General features: G+C 43.8%; 1 protein-coding gene across 2 annotated transcripts in view; it reads left to right on the plus strand.

The window, feature by feature from the left end:
• Dcun1d4 (defective in cullin neddylation 1 domain containing 4) overlaps positions 1 to 21,909 on the plus strand; it is a 74,017-nt gene that overhangs the window by 33,105 nt on the left and 19,003 nt on the right. For both annotated transcript variants that reach the window (XM_057772370.1, XM_057772371.1), the window contains 4 exons: positions 963 to 1,077; positions 3,690 to 3,781; positions 13,228 to 13,298; positions 16,641 to 16,732. In XM_057772370.1, coding sequence (XP_057628353.1) covers positions 963 to 1,077; positions 3,690 to 3,781; positions 13,228 to 13,298; positions 16,641 to 16,732 — 370 coding nt within the window. The remainder of the gene's footprint in view (positions 1 to 962; positions 1,078 to 3,689; positions 3,782 to 13,227; positions 13,299 to 16,640; positions 16,733 to 21,909) is intronic.

A 21,909-nucleotide genomic window follows, 5' to 3' on the forward strand; every position in this document is an offset into this window, starting at 1 on the left:
CAACTCAGGGGTGAGGAAAGAGGGCTGGAGGAATATGTGCAGTCGTTCTAGAGACTGTGGGAAGTCACCCAAAGCCTGCGCTGTGGTTTCTCCCAGCTGTTATGTAGAGAACTATCATTGCCCATCATGCACAGGGTTCTTGTGAGAACTAATTGGCATGTCTGGGGCACTTATGCCCAAATGGGGCATTTAATATCATCTAGTGATGGTTTAAGACAGTGTGCAGTGAGACTGCCCAGATTTTACCGTTTACTTCATTTCTCTCCTTCCTTCCTTTGCTGGGGTAGTAGTGCCTTCCTTCATAGTCCTTTTCATTAGGGGTGAGTTATGCAAGACTTATAAATAGAACAGGCAGCACCGTGTGTGTGTGTGTGTGTGTGTGTGTGTATTCCCACTGTTACTGAATATTGTCAAATTTTCATGTCCTTTTCTAAGTTACAGTTAGACAAACCCTGTCTGAAGTTGGCAGTCTTTTGCAAGTGACAGAAACAAGGACCAGTTACTATGAAACTTTGTTTTGAAGTCTGATTTCTGTCCACCCTCCCAGTCCCCCCCACCTCAATATCCCTTCAAGCCTGTGTTAGTACTGGTGTGCTGGTTAGTCTGCTTGCCGCATGAAGTGTGTGTATGTGTCGGCCAGACAATTTGTCTTGAAGGAGCGTTGACATGTAAGAAGCAGGGCATCTCAGTGACTTCTGTGTGCAATCTTTCCAGTAAAGCTCCCTCTAGGCAATGTGGGGTGGTGGGGAGTAGTCACTTGTGTAATGGCAAGGTTTATTTCTTGATAGAACGTTTTCTCAAAGAGGGGCTAAAAGTCATTTTCTCTCTGTAATGGTGTTGACTGATACCATCTAACCACTTCACAGGTAGGCAGGCCCCGGGGTTATTTATTTAGCAGTGACATTGTTTGGAAGTCGGTGTGTGCCATGCCTTAATTTTGTGTTGTGTGACTTTGTCCGTAGGAAGCCTGCGGTCCTGCAGTTCCTCAGACTGCTTTAGTAAAGTGATGCCGCCAAGGAAAAAGAGAAGACCTGCCTCTGGAGATGACCTATCTGCCAAGAAAAGCAGGCATGACAGGTAGAGTGCAGAGGCTGTCGATCCAGGTTCAGGGCGCGTGCATGGAGGTTACAGGTCTTCATGCAGTGAATGCAAGTGCTGACTGAAGTAGTCTTTGCTTCTGTGGGTGATGCTTCAAAGTGCAGTTATTTAAGGATGCTTATTGTATGTCTTGGTCTGTAGAACTTAAAAAGAAAACAGGCAATTTGAATTATTAGAAATTAGTTTTATCTTTTTTGGTATTTCAAGACAGGATTTCTCTGCGTAGCCCTGGCTGTCCTGTAACTGCCTCTGTAGACCAGGCTGGCCTTGAACTCACAGATTGGCCTCTGAGTGCTGGGATTAAAGCGTGGCCTTTAATTTTATCTTCATTATCCTCTGTAACCAGCGTGGCATCAGCTTCTTTACATGACGCCTGGATGGCAGAGCCTGGAAAGGCAGACCCTGGGGAAGCCGGTCCTTTGGAGAGGGTCTCACTAGCACAGCCATAGGACCGAGCGAGGCAGCTGTTCTGAGTGTCCTCACCCACCCAGCGCGCCAACCACTCGAAATTTCTTCTCATATTGCTGAGAATTTAATGAAAATGGAAAAACAAGGCTACTGAAATCACATTCAGACAAATCACGTATTACCTATGATGATGCCAAAGTCTGTTCAATGTTTTTCTTAGGTGTCTTTATTGTTTTGCCTTGATCTTAATAAGTAACTTTTTATTTAATCACATGACCAATCATATGTCTTTTCTCCTCTTTTCAATCGCTCCCTGTTCCCACTCTGGGTCATTTCATCATTTCACGAGTGGGCTGCATTCCGTCTTTAAACAGAGGGACTGGGATGATTTTTGTCTCTTTTCTTGCTGTGCTGCTTCATGTGTTACAGCTCATTTGGAGGAGCAGAGACAGTGAAAAGGAAAGCAATGCCACAGTTACTATCTCAGCAGAGATATAACTAACTGTTGTCAGAAGAGGGGTTCCTAAGACCCCCACCAGCTGTCTTCTGGCCAGTGTTTTTCAGGTTTATGAGGCTAAGTACCTTGCATCAGGGAACTGATAAATTCTCACACTCATGTAGCGTTCTGTGCTATAATTTTTTTTTTCAGTATAACTTGGTATGACACTAATGGACTATGAAAAAGCCATTTTAAAAGCTGGCAGCAGTTCAGGTGAAGCTTTTGAGTTTGATTCTTGGCCTTTTAAGAACTTAGTTTATATACTGTGAAGTTGCTACATTTTAAGTGGATAATTCAGTTTGTTTCTAGTGTTCACTGAGTTGGATAAGCTGTCACTACGATCCAGTGATGGACATTCCATCATCCCAGCCAGTCACTCCCAGCCCCAGGCCATCTTTCTACCTTATGGGATCGCCTTGATGGCTTCTTGTCTAAATGGCCTGGTTTCACTCCTTACAGTTAGCGTGATGTTTCTGAGGCTTGTCTGTATGATAATGGGCACCAGTGTTTTGTTTCTTTTAGCTGCTGCATTATTTTTCCATTGTATGGTCTTAGATAAATTTTATTTCTAGGGAATTCTTACCTGGTGCTGCTATTCGGGAGAACTACAGTTTTTTGATGAATTATCGGCTTGGAGCTAAGATAGGAATGCTCTGTTCCTTTCTCTTTGAGCCCCTGGTTGGTATCCACTGCATTTACATAGGAGAAGGAAGATTTGGGGTTTGTAGTTTCAATAACTTAGTACCGTCCAGCATGGTATCCTAGCATGATAGCTGCTGAAATTTTTGTCAGAGATCTGCACTGGCAGTCAGTCACTGTCTAGGCCATGGATCAGTGTTCATGAATAAATTTACTAAAATGGAGAATTGTCTATGCTCTTTATCTTATTATATAAATAAAAATTATTATCCACGAATGTTAATACATCTGTATATATGTGATTTGTTAAAATATATACACGTTTTGTAGCCAAGTCACACTTGAAGCTCCTGCCCCTGCCTGCTCCATGTGGGATGCTCCCCTCAGTCCTGTCACGAGATGCGGGGCTCCTGAGTTACAGAAGGCTGCTCTGCTTCGAAAGCCAGGCCTCCAGCGCAGGCTGCCCAGCACACTTAGGATGGGCCCCAGGAGCCGGGGAGCTGTTCTCCCTCTCCCAAGAGACTTTTTAAAGCCTTGCACCGGGATCAGTTTTGTTCTGGAAGCTTGGACATGAATTGATGTTTACCTTTATTTGCTTAATGCTTTCTAGAATAACTGACTATTGACAAGTTCCTCGTCAGTCTGTGCCTGGGCTTAACCCCATTTTCATGATGCAGAAATTAGGAGAATTTAATGGAGAGATAGGAGTAATTAGTGTTTTAAGGGTCCTTATGAATGCTTTATTTGACATGTTTTACTTAGAATCATCTCTAGTAACTACTAGTGAGGCAAGTTTATCAAGTAACTAATATATTTTATTCTTACTGATTGTTGATAAGTTAGTTGTATTCCTTACTGTTCAATTCTTTATTAAGATATGAAGATAGTTATGAAACTGCTTATGCTTGAAAAAGCAAAACCTTTAAAATGTATTTAAAATCCCGGGTGAGTAGATGTCTGTCTTATACCAAAACCTGCTATGGAAAGTACCTGCTACCCGAACTCAGTGTCTTCAATAATGTAAAACTGCTTTTTCAATTTGTAGCATGTATAGGAAGTATGAGTCCACGAGAATAAAGCCCGACGAAGAAACCTTCTCCAGTAAGCGGTGTCTGGAGTGGTTTTATGAGTACGCAGGTACGTAATGACCTGTGACGTGTAAAGCCGATCCTTAGGAAAATGGGAAGCATTTTAGAAGAGATTGCAGAACTCTAGAACATGGAGTTTTCAAATTGTGTGTGTGTGTGTGTGTGTGTGTGTGTGAGAGAGAGAGAGAGAGAGAGAGAGAGAGAGAGAGAGAGAGAGAGAGAGACTTTGTGTGGGGGTGGGGCATAGAGGCAGAACAGAAGCAAGGGATATAGTTGGAGCCAATCACCAAATATCCTATTTATAGCCAGCAGCTATAAATTCAGAACCCTTGGTAGGAACTGAAAAGATGAAGTACACTTGGGAGCAACCCTTCAGATTGCTACGAAACCTAGTCAGAATACTGATAATGGGTAATTACTTGGTTTGAGCATTGAAGTAAGCTTTGCTGTTTTGAACTTGGGATTTCCTTACATCGAGTGCCGCTATTCTGAAAGATCACCTGACAGAAACTGCGCTCTTGTGTAAAATGTCTTCGAATCTCGCTGCCTCTTTGCAGTTTCTGTCACCGGTTGGACAGCTCAGTGGCATCCTTGGCCTTGTGATCACTGCCTGCTGCTGACGGAGGGGAGGAAGGTCAGACAAAGTTCCGGCTGTGTGGTTTTCGACCTTTCAACTTTCTCCCCATGTTTTAGTCCTTTCCAATGTGACTGGTGAACTTCAGCACGATCCCCTTGACTGTCTCAGCAGCCCTCACCCGTTTTCTCGTCACGGGTCTTGGTTCCAGACATGTGTCTCTGGTTGTCTTACTTAGAACTAAGCAGATCAGCTCATGTGTGCCGTGCTCTGACATTATCCCCTCCTGCCCGCCGCTTAAAACATCTCAGTTGTCTCCAGGATACAAGGCCTGGCTCTGCTGTCCTCTGCTGGAATGTTCTTCTCTTTCCCCTCTGATAGTAACTGTTCTTTTTACTTCTTGCCGTATTTGCTGACCATGAAATCTGGGCTGGGGGCTCCTGAATTATGTTAACAACCTTACGGTCTTCCACAGGGCTTTGGTATACAATATAGGATCTGTGTTTTCCCTTGGTTGAGCTCTACCCTTTGCTCTCATGAGAGACTTGCTCTTCTCACCACAGAGACTGATCCGGGGCACCAGACTCTCCTGGGCTTTGCAGGCATATCCTGAGAAAAGAGCATGTTTCTTTCGGGTATGAACCCGCACAGGGCAGGTTGAAAGGATACAGCCCCTGCTCTTAGTGTTCACTCGTGTAGAGCCTTTGTGAAGTTGAAGTACCGCTGTACTTGTAGTGAGTTCCTCTTTCCTAGGTCCAGCTGGATTTTGTGTGCAGGGCATGGACACTGGGGCAGACACGTCATGGTATTGGAGTGTATCTATTTTCTACCTTCCTTAGAACATGAATCTTTGAAGACAAGTTTAATTTAATGTAAAAGTGGTTGACAGTTTCCATGGGCTCAGCAAAGGTCTGAGTGGATGAAGACATATTCTAATTCTCTCTCTCTCTCTGTTTTCTTTCTTTCTTTCTTTTTTTTTTTTTTTTTTTTTTTTTTTTGTTTGTTTTGAGACAGGGTTTCTCTGTGTAACAGCCCTGGCTGTCCTGGTACTTGTTCTGTAGATCTGACTGGTCTTGCCTGCCTCCACCTCCCAACTGCTGGGATTAGAGGTGTGTACCACCAAGGCCCGGCTGGTGTTCTGCATTCTTAATACATTAGGAAGATCTTTTGATTACCTATATTGATTCACATTTATTTCTTTGAAAATATGTTATAAAATTATGGAAATTTAAACAAAACCTAGCAGAGTAGCACAGCAGTTTTGGTGTATGTGCGTGTGTATGTGTGGTTTTTGTTTTGTTTTTTAAGAGGGCAAGATGGAATTGCCTTTTTGCTTGCTTTTCTTTGACTGTAGAAGGTGACATTTTGGAAATAAAAATAAAGACACCTTATTTAGGTTCCTTGGGGGTCACTCATCCTTTTAGAGTTTGTGTGGATGAGTTTATGTGTGTATTTAAGTCCCTTAGCCCTATCTCCCCATTGTTAGCCTTCTCTTCTTGTGTGCCTTATCAGTTGGAAAAATGGCTTCAGACTGGGAATGACCGCGAGTCCCAGTTGGCACCCTGTTCGCTTTGACTGTCTCAGACACAGAACTGGAAGTGCAGGTTGGGCACAGGCTCTGAGAGGCACCCGGTGGCCTTTGGTATGCGCTGTGGGATGTCTGTAGGAGAAGTCAGGAGGCTCCACGAGGATGACCTAAGAACAGATGTGCTGATTTGAGCTGAGGACAAATGCTGACTCCCCGCCTTTGAGGCATGGTAGGGCCTCAGGTAGAGTCGTTCACAGGGGTGACCTTTGGTCCTTTTCAGAGCCCCCGTTTCACCCACGGCCCAAAGCCAGCGTGGTTTAACACACGCTGGTGTGGAGTTTCTCACCTTTCCACGCCAGTGTAAACCCAGTTACTGATTCCAGAAGTTGGATGAATAAGCCCTGTCGTCTGGGACTTCACTGTGTCTGGTTGTAGGCTTATTCCCCATTCTAATTCAGAACCGTTCTCTTTGTCAAAATAGGATTGGCCAGGGCAGAGGCAGTGTTTAGTTTCAATTTCATCTGAAAATGGAAATGTTTACCTTTTCATTAGAATGAAAGTAGCCAATTTACATCAACAGTCTATCAGGTGTCTTCTAAATTACAGTCGATGTGAAAATAAGAAGTCGGAGTAACAGGGGTTTTTGTTTTTGTTTTAAACAGGACTCCAGTATAGCTCACATGTAGGTCATGTGATTTCTGTAGGCCATGATTGTAAGCCTTTAGGTTATTTTGAGTTAAGTTCTATAGTATTTGTCCTTTGATCTGTGAAAGCAGGATTAGAGACCAGAAGAGATGGTCACATAAGACATGGGCATTTATAAAAATGCTAACGTCTGGTTTTGGAAGATAGGTTAAAAGCTACCAAAGAGACCCAAGGAGAGCTTCTTTGCTGCAGTGGCATGTCCTGTATGGCCATGAGAATGCCAGTGTGATGGTCTTGGGGTATCATAAATAGGTATGTTTAGTTAGAGGCCCTGTTTAAAGGGGCAAGGGTCAGGGCATCACTTAGCTTTTTGACTTTTCTCCAAATCTGTCATTCCCAGTGTCTCTCCACCTCCTAGTGAGCCAGGGTATGCATAGCTTCTTATTGGAGATACAGATGCATTTGTTGTCCTGTCTCCCTCAGACTCTACTTTCAGAGTGCCCTGCCCAATCCAATGGTGTATATTCTTGGCGTAACTTTGCTTGACAAAAGTTATTTATTATCTTACTCTAGAGATGAATTGATAGATTTATTCGAAAATTCCATCAAAATCCCTCTGTTAGGGTTTCTTTTGCGTCGATACACATCATGACTGAAAGCAGCTTGGGGAGGAGCTTAAAACTCGCAGGTTACATTCCATCGCTGAGGGAAGTCAAGATAGGCACTCAAGGCGAGAACCTGGAGGCAAGAACTGATGCAGAGGCCTTGGAGTACGGCTTGCTCAGCCTGCCCAGGATTGGTACCGACAATAGTGAGCTAGGAGGAAATACAGAGAAACAACTAAAACTCAGGGCCATTTGAGGGGTAATATACGTACATGAAGGCGCTCTAGATGAAGTTGCCAAACAATGGGGGAGTCAAAGCCCACTGGCTGTCTCATGTCACCCAAGAAGCTTCCAGTCCAGTAATTAGATTGCATCTGATTGAGTTGTTGGCCACAGGCGTCTCATGGAAATCCCCAAACAACCCAGGCTGTTGCAAAACCTTAAGTTGTTCTCCACAAACTGATAACAAGGCCCCATTGCTCAAAACAACACCTAACATTGAACATGGAAAAGTCAAGCTGGTACCTACATAGAGCCTTCACTCCTACATTCTAGCATTTTTGGTACAGGAAGGTACTCTGCATGCTACCAAGAACACCATCCAGCCACAAACCCTGTGATAGTGATGTCCTGCCTGAAAGACACACTAGGGCAAAGATACACAAGGCCTATGGGATTAACCGGTTAGTATCTGATTTGATTTAAGGCCCACTCCATGAGGCAGAATGCACCCAACTCTGCTTAGTATGACAGAGAACTTGAGACTAAACACCTAGGGTAAAACCAAGTACTACTGTTCCTAAAAAAAAAAAAAAAAAAAAGAAAAGAAAAGGAACAATAAAATAGCTCCTAATGATATGCTGCTATATACTCATGGCTTCCTCCTGAAGCAGATGGGCTTAAATGTAGAAACCACAACCAGACAATGTTCAGAGAGTAAAAAGCCTAGGACATCCAGTCCTAAACAGGGAGTCTATCAAATCTCTGGCCTTGGGTCTCAGGGAACCCTGAGGAAGAGGAGACAGACAGAGGGGTTGGAGACCATCAGAAAAACCAGGCCCTCTTAAACCAGCATGATGAAAGCCCGTGTGAGCTCACAGAGACTAAAGTAGCACTCACAGGGCCTGCCTGGGCCTGCACCACATCCTTTGTGTGTATGCTGCGGCTTCCAGTTAGTGTTTTAATGGTGCTCCTGACTGCCAGTGAGTGGTCTCTATTTCCTGTGCCTTTTCATGGGCTCTTTTACTTCTGTTTGTTTTGTACAATTCCAATATGTCAGTGTTTGTTTAATCATATATTTTATTATATTAGTCTATTACAGTTTTTATGATATAAGACAGTTTTTAAATTTAAATACATTTTGATCATATTCTTCCCCTTCCCCAAGTCCTTCTAGATCCTTCCCCCTGCAACTTTTTTGTTCTTTCTCAAAAATAAAAAAAACCCCATACAATAATAAAATCTTTCAAAACCAAGAAAAAAAAAATAAAACTACACCCAAAAGAAACAAAGCACCAAACTAGGACCAAATAAAAGCATCCAAAAAAAAAAAAAAACTACAAAAACCAGTTGCTCCTGAGCATGAGGCCTCTCATTGAGTGACTCAAATACCCAGTGTCACTCTGGAGAAAATGGTTTAAGTGACAGTTCAGTTGTTAACCTTTACCCTAGTGGATAGGTTTTTACACATTCAGTCATTAAAGAAGATGTTCTATAGACTTGCCTCTATGTCCTATGGGGGCATTTCTCATTTAGGATTCCTTTTTCCCAAATGACTCTGGCTGTGTCAAGTTGACATAAAAATTAGCCAGCACACTCCCAGTGAGCAGTCTGCTCACAACTAGATTGAGAATGGTGTTAAATGGCAGAGTGATGAGTATATTTTAAGTAATATGTATTAAGAAGCTAATGTTTTACAATATTTAGAATGCTTTTGACAGTAAAGCATTATAATCTATATGGTGAATTCATAGTTTATAATACACAGACGTGTGTTTGTAGCTAATACAATGATCGTGTGTGCAAAGAGTTTGTAGAGTTGGGGTCATTTATGTCATCACTTGCAAACTTTTTTTTTTTGTAGGGGGTTCTTTTTTGTTGGTCCTGGCTGTCCTGGAACTTGCTATCTTGACCAGAGTGGCCCTTAACTCAACATAGAGTGCCTGTCTTTGTCTCTCGAGTGCCCCAGCTTGTGCTACCACACCCAGCTACAAGCTCCTGCTGCAGGATTTCTGTAGGGTTCATTTCTAGTGTGGCTAGCAGGCTAGTAAGTTGAAAACCATCATTTTTTTTTTTTTTTTTTTTTTTTTTTTTTTTTTTTTTATAAAAATGTGGACGATAGTGTCCAATTGGAGGCCCCAGAGGACCAAAGCAAGCAAGACACAGGGCAGGTGCATAGGTTCAGTGGTTGGTGTCAGTGGAAGTTTATTTTAAGGTCAGGTAGAATAGGAACTCGAGGAGAATGAAACAACAGATCCCAAGAGTATCTGTGGATAGCAGAAAGGCAGCTGTTCCTCAGAGCAACCCTTGTAGCAAAATGGGAATAACAGGCATTTCCTTAGGTCGTCTTCAGTCTTCCAGCCCCTGCGCGTTGGCAAGAATAAAGTCAGGGTCACAAGGACAAAACCTGAGTTTCAGGTAAAGGGAGAAAAGGCTTTAGAATCGTCTGCATTGTACATTTGCACGCACGCAGTGTGAAACCTAGGAGGATGGCCTACCTGGTAAGGAGAGGGAAACACAGCTTCCAGTTTTTATACTGTGTATCTTTTATACCTGGGTATTTTGTCATGTAAGTGCATTAATGTGTAATTCCTGTGGGAGTGCACACATGTAGACATGTGCACTCGAGCCTGATGCTCAGGTTCATCCTTTGGAGAGCAGCACTGTGTGCTTTTCCTGTGGCTTAGTCATTGTTCTGATGTTCTTCTGCCTTGGCAGGTGCAGGGCTGAGGCACCACTGCCCCCTTTGAATCCCAAGCATCGCCACAGTGCATGTCCTGTGACTTGTCTGATAAACGTTGCTTGATACAGACATAGGAAGATGATAGATTCTTCTGTACTCAGCGGCTTACTGGATCCAGGTGCAAAAGGAGATCGTGTGGTACTGAGATTGCTACTTCACTCATTGAGTAAACTCTGAGGTTGTAGGAAGAATAAATCAGTCTCACTCTTGAGCTTTTGGGGAAGGAAAGATGGCTGGCACTTTTGATTGCAGCTTCCCGAGTGGAGAAAACCATTCCCAGCGTTGCATGGAGTCACGATGGACATGGTTAATGTGGCCTGCAGGTGGAGTTGGGGGAGATTGTTTGGATTCACTCTCAATGGTTGAGTGAGTTATCTGGGGAAGAAAGAGAAGGACTGAGAGGGAGGGCAGGCTGAGACACAAAGTGCATTATGACTTCTAGCATATGTAGTGCATGGTGAAGCCACACACAGGTCAGTAGGTGTTTCTGGAGCTTAATTTCATCTATCTGTTTTGGGTTTTGAGAAAAGATCTCAGCACAACCCATGCTGGCCTCATCTGTATAGCTGACCCTGGGCTCCTGATCTTCCTGACTACTGCCTAAGTGCTGGGATTACTGGCTTGGACCATCATATTACCCTCATCCGTGGGGGGGTGTGTGTGGGTGTGGGTGCGTGCGCGTGCACATCATATTAATTACAAGAAATTGAACCCAGGGTCTTATTCATGCCAGGCAAATATTCTGCCATTACACTGTATCCCCAACTCCCTTACATTTATTCCTTCAGGAACAGTTAGTGTCTGATGTATTTCTGAGACGCGTTCTTTGCAGTTGGAAGATACAAAGCTGAAACTAAGTGTGTGTGTGGGGAGGGAGGCTGCTAACTCACAGAGAACCTTAGCTGCTGTGCCAGAGACTTAACTTTAGGAAATGGAGAGCCACTGGAGGAGCCTGAACCAGCATGGGGTTGGTTTGGGGGAGGATCTCTTAGTGACTGTGTGCAGGCTGGGTCAGGGGTCTCAGAGAATGGCGCCTGAACCAGGGCTGTACAGGAGGGGCTCCATTAAGTAACACCAAGAAGGTAGGCTAGTGAGGGAGAAGGGAGGGTGACTCCCAGGCTTGGCGTGGAGAGGGCCAGTGTCTCTGAGGTGCGGCTGGAGAGTGAAGTGCAGCAGCGGTGGATTTGGGGCAGAGGCTAATCTAGGTACAGCTGTGGATTCAGAGTGGGTGGTCATGTGGGTGTTGCCTGCGGTCAGGACGAGAGGTGGGTAGTAGCTGAAAACTAAAACTTGCAGTGGTTGGAAATTTTGGATGAGCATCTAGAGCAGCGGTTCTCAACCTTCTTGATGCTACAGCCCTTTGACACAGTTCCTCATAGTGTGGTGACCTCCGGCCATAAAATGATTTTCAGTGCTACTTCTTAACTGTCATTTGGCTACTGTTGTGAATCATCATGTAAATACGGGGATAGAGGTTTGACGGAGGGGGTCACGACCCACAGGTTGAGAACCACTGCTCTGAAGACTAGATATTGAGGTTGACCTCTGCGAATCCATTTTAATGAGCAAAAGAACTCACAGAGAAGCCAAAAGAGGAGAAAGAAGGAGGAAAGGCAGACGAGAAGATTATTTCTGGAAGCCATGGGAGGAGAGTTTCTTGAAAAGAATGCCTCAAACCTCCAGAGCTCAAATAACAAAGGTGGAAAGTGTCCATTGGATCCGACAGTTGGGGAGGGAGGTGACTTTGGCATGAATTTCAGGGAAAGATAGATGGACAAAGGAGCAAATTTCAGTAGTTGGAAGAAGAAGCATGAGCTGAAATGGAGGCATAGGCTATCCCCAGAAAGGGCAGGCTGGGGTGTCCTTTAATGGGCGCAGTGATCTTAATCTTATCTACTTAATCTACTGCTGTCTGAACCAGCAATGCAGCTCTGCAGTTATTGACCTGACTGCTCAAGCTGCAGCCTGAAGAGAATTCTGCTTCTGCAGGCACTGGCCCATTTGCTGCCGCTAAACTAAATCTCTCGTTATAAATAAGACTCAAGATTCAAAGGCTGGGCTGACAATCTCTGAGCTCATAGTGGCTGAGTAGCAACTAGCTAACGCTATACCAAACTACAAAAAGCCAAGCCCCTCCAAACCCCGCCCTACTACTTCCTGTGTCTCTCTATCTCTCCCAGATGCCTCTGGTGCTCTATGATTACCTTCTATCAGCTAGTTGCTCATGTAGCCTCCTGACCCAAGGCTAATTTTATTTAATCAACGCAGATGCAAACTCAGGGCTCACGGTGTGATCCAACACCCCCAACAGTACTTATCCGCACTGGACAAACGGACAAAATCTGACTGGGAAGATGGGCTGAGTTTCCAGGGCACCGAGTTTGGTTCTTCGCACCCATTTGTGCTACTCCTAACCACCTATGACTCCAACTCAAGTGAATCCTATGCCCTCGCCTAGAATGCATGCACACATGTGCATACACACAAAATCGTAAAAGAGAACAGAATGATACTTGTGGGACATGAATCATGGCTCCAGGACTGGAGGGGACCAAATTCCACAGTACTCGGGTCTCTAATGTCAAACGAGCTAGTAGCTGAATCATATGACCAGTGAAAATCTCCTGTCTACTTTAAATCATTTCCAGATTTTATTTATAATACTAAATATACAGTATCTTACATATACTGTGTCAGTAGATAATATGTCCTATTTAATGGCAAGAAAAAAATCAGTATGGATTTAATTAGACAGTCTTTTCAAATACGTTGAATTTAGAGATGTGGAACTTTATTTGGTTGTTTTTTTTTTTTCTATGAAAGAAACATATATTTTATAGAGACCGGTATGTGATTCTTTGTGATGATCCTAAAATTTTTTACATATGTTTATTATTGGTATCATTGCCATATAAGAATGTAGAGTTTTTAGATACTTTAAAAAGAAGTTGTTGAAATGGCCTTGTCCTTAGATAGCATTGACTGCTTTATCCAAAGGTTGGAGGATACAGTGGTGATTCAATTGAAAGTACAAAATAGAATTCCTAAAGACTTAATCCTTATGGGTTTAATTGAGTATTTTCCAATTTGTACTTGATTTCTTCCCAAAGGAGTTAGTAACGGCCTTCGATTATATTTGATACAGTGCCAAATCTAACTCATGTGACACCGCATTCTACAGGAACTGACGATGTGGTGGGTCCCGAAGGCATGGAGAAATTCTGTGAAGACATTGGTGTTGAACCAGAAAATGTAAGTCTGCCTTCCAGGAGAGCAATGTGCTCTTTCTCGTCTTTATTTGTCTTTTCCCAAGTAAGGCAATAATAAAAGAAGCTTGTATTGAAGTTTGTGTAAAGACGCTTGTGTTGGCTTGCATTGTGGTTCTAGTCCAACCCATAAGTGAATTTTTTTCTTTCTGTTTATTTTATTTTATTTTATTTTATATATGTATGTATGTGTGTGTGTGTGTGTGTGTATATATATACATACATACATATATATATATAGTGTATATGTATATATTTGAGGCAGAGTTTCTCTGTGTTGTCCTAGATATCCTGGAACTCACTCACTCTCTAGACCAGGCTGGCCTCAAATTGAAGAGATCCACATGCCTCTGCATCATGAGTTCTGGGATTAAAGGTGTGCACTATGGTTAGATTTGGGCGGGAGGCTGCTAGCTCCTAAATAATGACATGGAAACTTCCTATTAGTTATGAAAGTTTGGCCTTCAGATTGTTTGTCTCCAACTAGCTCTTCTAACTTGAATTAATCCATTTATATTAGTCTACATTCTGCCACGAGGTGTTATCTCTCTTCCATCTTGCACATCCTCCATGTCTGAGTGGCAACTCCATCATTCCTTCTCCCAGAGTCCTCTCTGTCCCTGGAAGCCCTGCTTTACCTCTTCCTGCCTAGCTGTTGGCCATTCAGCTCTTTATTAGTCAATCACAGTGACACATCTTCACACAGTGTACAAATATCCCACCACAGTTCACCAGCACTGTCTATCCTGAATATTTCCCTTTTAAGTCTTGTGGTGTAATTGTGGTCATTTGCTGGTTTGGTTTCTTGTATCTAAGAGGTACATTAAGTGATTAATCTTGATGTGTAAGAAGGGTGTGGGCACACATACCCGCAGTGGCAGATGAACAGTGGGTACCAGTCACTGTGTGCTGTGTACCTTTATCCCCCTCAGTAGCTATTTCAACTTAATACAGAGTTCCGGATTTTAAATAATTACCCATCAAGGGTTGAGTAGGTGGTAATTACCATAAATTTCCCACAGGTCTTTCACTTCTAATTGAACTTAGCTCAGAAAGTGACTGATTTTTAGTGTAAAAGCACTAAATGTTTCCCTTAGAATTTGGAGGTTTTTAAATGTTTAATTATTTTTGCCTGGTTCTTTGTCTAGTTCATGATAGTGTTAAATAATCTTTCTTGTTCTCACATAACATATTACACTAAAATGAAAAATTACGTTCACGCATGTGCCCTGGTTCATAAATGATGCAGCTTAGTTTTACAGTAGCTGCCAATATAACAAGCATGGCAGATCCTAAAGGAGTCTGTGGTCTGGATGAGGCCTCAAGGGACCATCTCCTTTGTTGAGACGTTTAAAGACTTCTGCTGCCCACGGTGAATGCTGTGCTTTTAATAAAAACTAGGGATTGAGGTTTTACCCCTTTTAGTCTTCCTTTCCCATTTCACCCGTGCTGTTTCTGTGGCCCTCTGGCTGCTCTCTCCCCACAGCGCCACCAAGACAACAGTTAAATGCTCTAAGGTACCTTTGCATGTGTCCCTTATGTGGGTTTTTGTCTTGTAATTTTTCAAAATTATTTTTAGGGTTTTTTTTTTTTTTTTAGTTCCATTATTTTGATAAATCATTTACCTGGGTGTAGAAGTTTAGAGACGAACAGGTTATTAGTATTTCACCTGCTGGCATCCATGGGTACAGGGAAAATGGTGCCGCTGGCATTCAGGAGGTAGTTTCTCCAGGTGTTAGCTGAAGGGTGGAAGGGAGAGACGGAAGAGGGACGGGCTGCAGGTCAGAGGAGAGTGGGAGGCCAGGGTTAAGCTGCAGAACTCTGAGGGATGGGCTGAACATTTAGCCTGAGGCGGAAAGCCTGTCTCTGTGTGGGCTGCCCTGGCATTGATTCTGACTGGAAAAGGAAAAGTGCTCAAAGCTCCTCGCCCGTAGCGGTTCTCAAGGAAAGGCCGCTATTCTTGCCATCCTTGTTGGCGGTTAGGAACCTTTGAGAACTCTGTTTCTGTAGGAATAGAGACAGTCTTGATGTGTGAAATTATCTCGAAGACCAAAAGACTAAATTCAGCACTGGGTTGTTTCCAAGCATGTGTTAGCGTGCTTCCTTTCTGACGGCAGAGAAGAAGGGGTGCTGTTTCACATCCCTAAGAGAAGAAGTGTTCAGTAAGCCCGATAGCCATCATCGCCCCTTTGCCTCCACTAGAAAGCACTTTAAAGGTGTTTTAACTCTCCACCTCCTGGTAGTATAGCTAGGATATTTTATCAGGCCAGCAAAATTCAAGTCTCCTTTCTTTTACCTTAAAAACATGAAGCTTTCTTACTGGTTTAAACCAAGGACATCTGCCGGGTTATTTCCCCAGTGTGACTGTCCCCTGTGGCTGTTTAGCCAAACCTGGTGTGTGCATGTGTGTGAGTGTTTGTGTTTGCAAGTTCACGTTCCTTCACCCTCTCCTTCTTATTAAACACAATTTTATGTAGAGTGTTAAAAACAAATGCATCATTTCCTCCTTCTCTTTCCTTCCTCCAAACCCATCCATATAGCTCCTCTTTGCACTTTCAAATTCATGGGCTTTTTTTCCATTGGTTGTTGTTACGTGCACGCACACATTTGTGTGTGTGTGTGTGTGTGTGTGTGTGTGTGTGTGACACTCTTCCACAGGGAAGACTATTTCTCTCACTCTCGGTGGTCCTTACTGGCATTCCTTAGTTGCTTGAAGTTCTTTGAATGGGGTTAAGGCCTTCTGCACATTCCCTATCCACGTTAGCATGTTCATTGGTGCCATCCATGATCTGCTCATTCCCTATTCACGTTAGCATGTCCATTGGTGCCATCCATGTTCTGCTCATGTTTGTTTTACTTTGTGCCTGAGTTTTGGGCTAAATAGAGGCATAGCTTGATAATATGTGTAGTTTACATAAGAATGTGGGTTGGTTCACCTGAGGAAATAGAAGTTAACATGTCAGAATTGCAGGACACCTGAGCTGTGGAGAAAATCTGCTATGTGTAATCTGAAGAACATCCCTTTGGGAGGGATGTTTTCTTAGTAGCCTGCTAATCTGTAAATCACATTTTTTTTTACATTTTTTTAAACTTAGCAAACCCTACTGACTTCTTAAATTTAATGTTTTAAAATAAAGATAATTTTATCACTAGTTTTTTATTATATTATCTGACATTTTGTAGGTGTTTGTCAAACCCAGACTAACTCAGTTTTAAAGCCACCGTTCATACATTGGTGACTGGACCACGGTGAGCAGAAGGTCTTGTAGGACCCTGGAGTGGTTAGTGGCTGAGGTCTGCTTTGTCACTGTGTCTCTGATTTTAACAGGTGGTCATGCTTGTCCTCGCTTGGAAGTTGGATGCACAGAACATGGGCTATTTTACTCTGCAGGAGTGGCTGAAAGGAATGACTGCTCTCCAGTAAGTCCCGGGGCAGCAAGGGTCACGGTGGTTAGTAGTGGGAGTAAGAAGATGGCTGGGATAAAGGAAGGGGCTCTCCTGGTCTGCTCTGGTGCTTACCTCACCCCTGGGAACTCAGGATGTGGTAGAGTCGGAGAGAAGAGAAGCCTGCTAGTGTGGCAAGCCTCCCTTCGGCCAGAGATGGAATACACCCATCCTGAGGACAATGATGGGTGCCTTTTAGTAACTGAAGTGTTTATATATTGGTTGTGTGGCAAAGAGAGCATTAGTATTTTCCTGGAATATCTCTGGGAAGAGATTGGTCTGCCTTCCCCATGCGTGTGAGCCATGTATGTAATATAAAATTTTATAATAGCCAAATTTTAAAAAATTGACAGTTTTCACAGAGAAACCCTGCCCCTAAAAATAAATAAATCAATCAATAAATAAATAAATATTGACAGTTTCAAACCTTTTTATTTCATCAAAGATACCCAAAACATTATTATTCTAATATATATCACTCTTTAAAAATTAAGCTATTTTCTTTCTCTTTAAATTTTCAAAATTTAGTGTGTATTTTATATTTTCCAGTCAGTCTTATTAACTATGTTGGACCCCTTAGTCCAGATTAAGAAAAAACAGTCAGTAGCTTTATGTATTTACTTGGTGTGTGTGTGTGTGTGTGTGTGTGGTGTGTGGTGTGTAGGTGCACAGTTGCTTAGAATTTCATTCAGAAAGACACATCCTTCTACTAACTAGGAGGGAGAGAGTTGTGGGGGACCTCCAATTCAGATGGTGTTGAAGATGAAGCGCTGGCTTTGGCCTAAGAACCAGGAATGTTTATCGTTTTCTTTCCCCCTAACTAGGAGTAATGGACTTGACTATTGCTGGATTAAACTTGTAACTGAAATGGTTTCCTGATTTTATTTAAACCATGGTGGGGTTGTCAGCTTTGCTATCACTGCCCTGTTGATACCAGCCTGCACTGTGTATTCCGCCTTCATAACTCATGCCCTCCCTGCTGTTTGCCCATCTGAACCACACGGTGTAAGACATGCCTGGCTTTATTTTGACTGTGGCACAGATGAGGAGACCGGGGATTTAAGGACAGCTATGTGCAACTCGTGAAGGTAGAGCTGGGAAGAAAAGCCAAGACGTTTGGTTCCTAACACACAGCCGTGCTTGAGCGTGGCCTGTGGCAGAGGACTGTTAGGCGGAAGTTACCGTCCTTGTACAGACACACAGTCCTTGCCTGTGTGTGCTACGGTTTTGGGGTGCTGGCCTCTGGATCCCCTGGGTAGTGCTGTCTGTCACGGTGGAGAAGGCCGCCGCAGGACTTTGAAGCCTGCTGGCTCATCATTTTCCTTGCTGCCGTCTGAGATTATCTCCCACCTGTCCTTTTTAAGTGTCCTTGTGACGCAAACGCATGGCCATGTCACTATTCGGCTTCAAGGCTTCAGAGGCAGCCGAGGCATCTTTAAGGTTCAGTTTCATTTGTACTTAGGGAATAAGATGCCCATATATATGATTCTCTCAGATGTTTATCTTTATAAAAATTCTTATCCATGCCAGGCCTTGCCTGTGTGTCTGAGTGCTGCACTTCCTGGAAGAGGCCTGTGTCTCCATCCCAAGGGGACAAGGGAACCCACAAAACACTTAGCTGTGAGTTCTGGTCTGTGGTGCGGTGCACTTGGTGTCGACAAGTGGATTATCAAAGGTGGCGATGACCTAATCATAGAAATTCAGGGTTCAGGAGTATGACTCACTGTGAAAGTGGAGGAATCTGCTCTCTCTCTTTTGTGGTTTAAAATTTGGAGACTGGTTTCCTTATCCAAGATGGAAGTAATCATTTAGGATAGAATTACTACAGTCTCAAGTTTTTAAGAACCTTCTATGCAGCCGGGCGGTGGTGGCGCACGCCTTTAATCCCAGCACTCGGGAGGCAGAGGCAGGCGGATCTCTGTGAGTTCGAGGCCAGCCTGGTCTACAAGAGCTAGTTCCAGGACAGGCACCAAAGCTACAGAGAAACCCTGTCTCGAAAAACCAAAAAAAAAAAAAAAAAAAAAAAAGAACCTTCTATGCAGGAAACATTTGAATGACACTGAAATGCCAAGTGCCACATCCTGGGCAAAGGAAACTGAACAAGATCAAGATCCTATCTCAGTGGTTCTCAACCTGTGGGTCACAGTCTTTTTGGAGGGCAGGTCGAATGACCCTTTCATAGGGATCACCTAAGACCATCAGAAAACACAGACATTTACACTACGGTTCCTAACAGTAGCAAAATTACAGTTATGAAGAAGTAATGAGAATAATTTTATGGTTGGGGTTACCATAATATGAGGAACTGTATTGAAGGGCCGCAGCTCTAGGAAGGCTGAGGACCACCGCTCTGTTGTATTGCCGTGATCTGACAGGTGTGCTGGTTTAAATGAGAATGTGCCCCACAGCCTGGATGTTTGAATACTTGGTCCCCAAACTGGTGGCACTGTTTAAGGACGTTTAGGAGGTATGGCCTTGCTGGAGGAAATGTGTCACTGGGTTAAGCTTCGAGATTTTATAACCCTGCCTTGCTTCTAGTTAACCTCAGTGTTAACAGAGTTCAAGCCCCTTTCTGGCCAGACTGGCTCGGCTCTGTCTTCAGCGCCAACCATATTCCCACTCCTTTCTTCCTGCTCCCCTGACTGTAAATGTGAGCAAATGCAGTGAACAGGAACTATGCCACAGCTTGAACATCACACTGCCGTTGATTGTCTCCAGTCTAGTTTCCAGAGCTGTCTGTGTCCATCCCCCACCCCACCCCCAAGAGCTGGCAAGTGCAGACTTTCCTGTATGCAGCTCTCTTGGCACTCTAGTCTTCTATGCTTTGGGTCAGGATCAGCCACTAAGGTCCGTCTATGGCATCTAGGACTTTTCCTAACCCCTGGCTTTAAACCCTTTTACATTCCTCTAGTAAACCCATCCAGAGACATCTGAACCACACTGTCAGATGATCAGCCTTGTCCATCTTTCTTTTGGTTCAGTTCAGGACTCCAGCGCATGGGGCGGGGTGGGGGTTCGTCCCTGAGTCAGTGCGCTCTGGAAATACCTTCCCAGGCACTGAAAGTTATGCTTCCTGGGTGATCCTAAGTGCAGCCAGGGTGACAGCGAAGGGAACTGTCCCCAAGACAAAGTCCATCGGGGGCAGGGCCTGGAAATAACACTTAGAGGTTCAGAAGTAGTAGTCACTGTGCTAGGTGAATCAGCTAAGTCCTGTTTATAAGATGGCTTTACCGAGGCCACAGGAAACACGGGAACACACTTTCATTGCCCGGTGGAACACGGTCTGACTTCCATCTGTTACTGCTTTTGTCATGTCTTAGATTTCTGTTTAGAGATCTGTTTTTTAAGAAATCTGTCTTAGATTTCTTCTCCTGGTTTTAGTCATTTTCTTTGTTTGTTTGTTTGTCTGTTTGTTTTTCTAGTCAGGGTTTCTTTGTGTAGCCATGGCTGTCATAAACCTAGCTCTGTAGACCAGGCTGGTCTCTAATTCAGAGATCTGCTTGCCTCTGCCTCCTGAGTACTGGGATTAAAGGATGCGCCACCACTGCCTGGCTGGTCATTTTCATTTTGTTAAATCTGTGCCATGAAATGCTTTAGACTGAAGTTGCAGCTCATGTACATTGATACAAACCTGTGTTTATACGCAGTGACACACATTTTACTTAATCCCTATAGCACAGCACCAGACACAGAGCTGCTTATGAACAATGGGAGTTTATTTCTTACAGTTCTGGAGGGAAGCCCGGGCCAAGGCTCCAGCGGCCCTGGCACCTAGCAGCAGCTTGGATTTGGCTAGTTGTGTGTGTTGAGGGGTGCCTTACTGTTGCTCTGTGCTCACAGGTGGTTAGGGCAAACAAGCTGCTTTAGGCTGCTTTGTTAAGGACGCTAATCCCCTTCATAAAGGTTTGCCTTCATGACTCAGTCACCTCCAAAACTTTAAAAATAATGGTCTTATTTACTTGTTCAAAATCCTATGAACCATTTTTACAGTATATTCTGATCACTGCCATCCACTGCTGTTCCCACTGTCCCTTGGTGCCCTCACCCCGTCTCCCTCCTAGCTTCACGTCCTCCCTTCTCATTTTTTGATTATTAATTCTTCCCTTTGTGCCTGGATGTGGGGCCACCCACTGAGCAGGATGTCCACATTTTATACGATTGTCTTGGGGGTTAAGATTCAGCATACAGCTGTGTGAGTGGGAGAGGAGGGGAGACCAGGGAGAGGCAGTAGTGATACCTTGGGTAAGAATGGCGGGCTCTTAGGTGGCTATTGCCCCACGGTGGGACTGCGTTAGAACTAGATGTGCCTTGAGCTCGGAGAAGAGTTAGATCAGTGGCCAGTTTTGTGTAAACTGAAAAGGTGGCCTAGAAAAATACCTTGGACTAAGTGAAGGGGCTGTAGAGAGGGCAGTCTGTACTTAGAAGTGTGTTTCACTCACTGGATTTTGTGACTTTATCCTGTATATACAGTTAAGGTGGAAATATGGCCACTTCTAGAAAGGTCTCTGGTTCTTCACTCTCCCTTACCTATCTTATCCTGGGAAAGGGTCCTTGTTGAGTGGCCACTAGATGGCAACCTATTGTTCCAGGCAGGGTGAGCTTGTCTCCTCGTGGCATGTGTTCTGAGTTTATAGGGAAGCGCCTGTGTGGCAGAAGGTACCTACTGGATACATGAGGTGGAATTCTGTATGTGCATTTGATATTTTTCTCATTTAAAATAAGAGATTTGTTCATTCTCACAATTGGATGTAAGTTCCAGGTGTCTTTCAAATATGGGGCATCTTTCTTTAGGGATGCAAAGGTCACGCCCACGCTGGGCGCAGATCCTGGGTTTGGTTTCAGTGCTGTTCTGCCCAGCACCCAGGGCTACTTTGTCTTCTGGTTCTTGTGCTTGAGTCTGTGAAAACGCTGTCGCCTGGGATTAAACTAAACAGTCCATTTCAGTCTGGCCCTTGGGTTTCCTTTCCAGTGAAGAGTAAACTTGTTTTAGATATACTGGCTTCCTCCTCCGTAAGCCACTGCTGTTTATAATAATGCTACTAATTTTTTCTTTAATAAGATCTTGGTTCTGCAGTAGTACATCCAATGCCAACTAAGCCAGCTGCACTCCTGCATCCCAGACATACCCGCCCGTATGCTGCCTTGGGTGTTTT

Source organism: Chionomys nivalis, chromosome 6, assembly GCF_950005125.1.
Source record: "Chionomys nivalis chromosome 6, mChiNiv1.1, whole genome shotgun sequence".
Taxonomy (NCBI): domain Eukaryota; kingdom Metazoa; phylum Chordata; class Mammalia; order Rodentia; family Cricetidae; genus Chionomys; species Chionomys nivalis.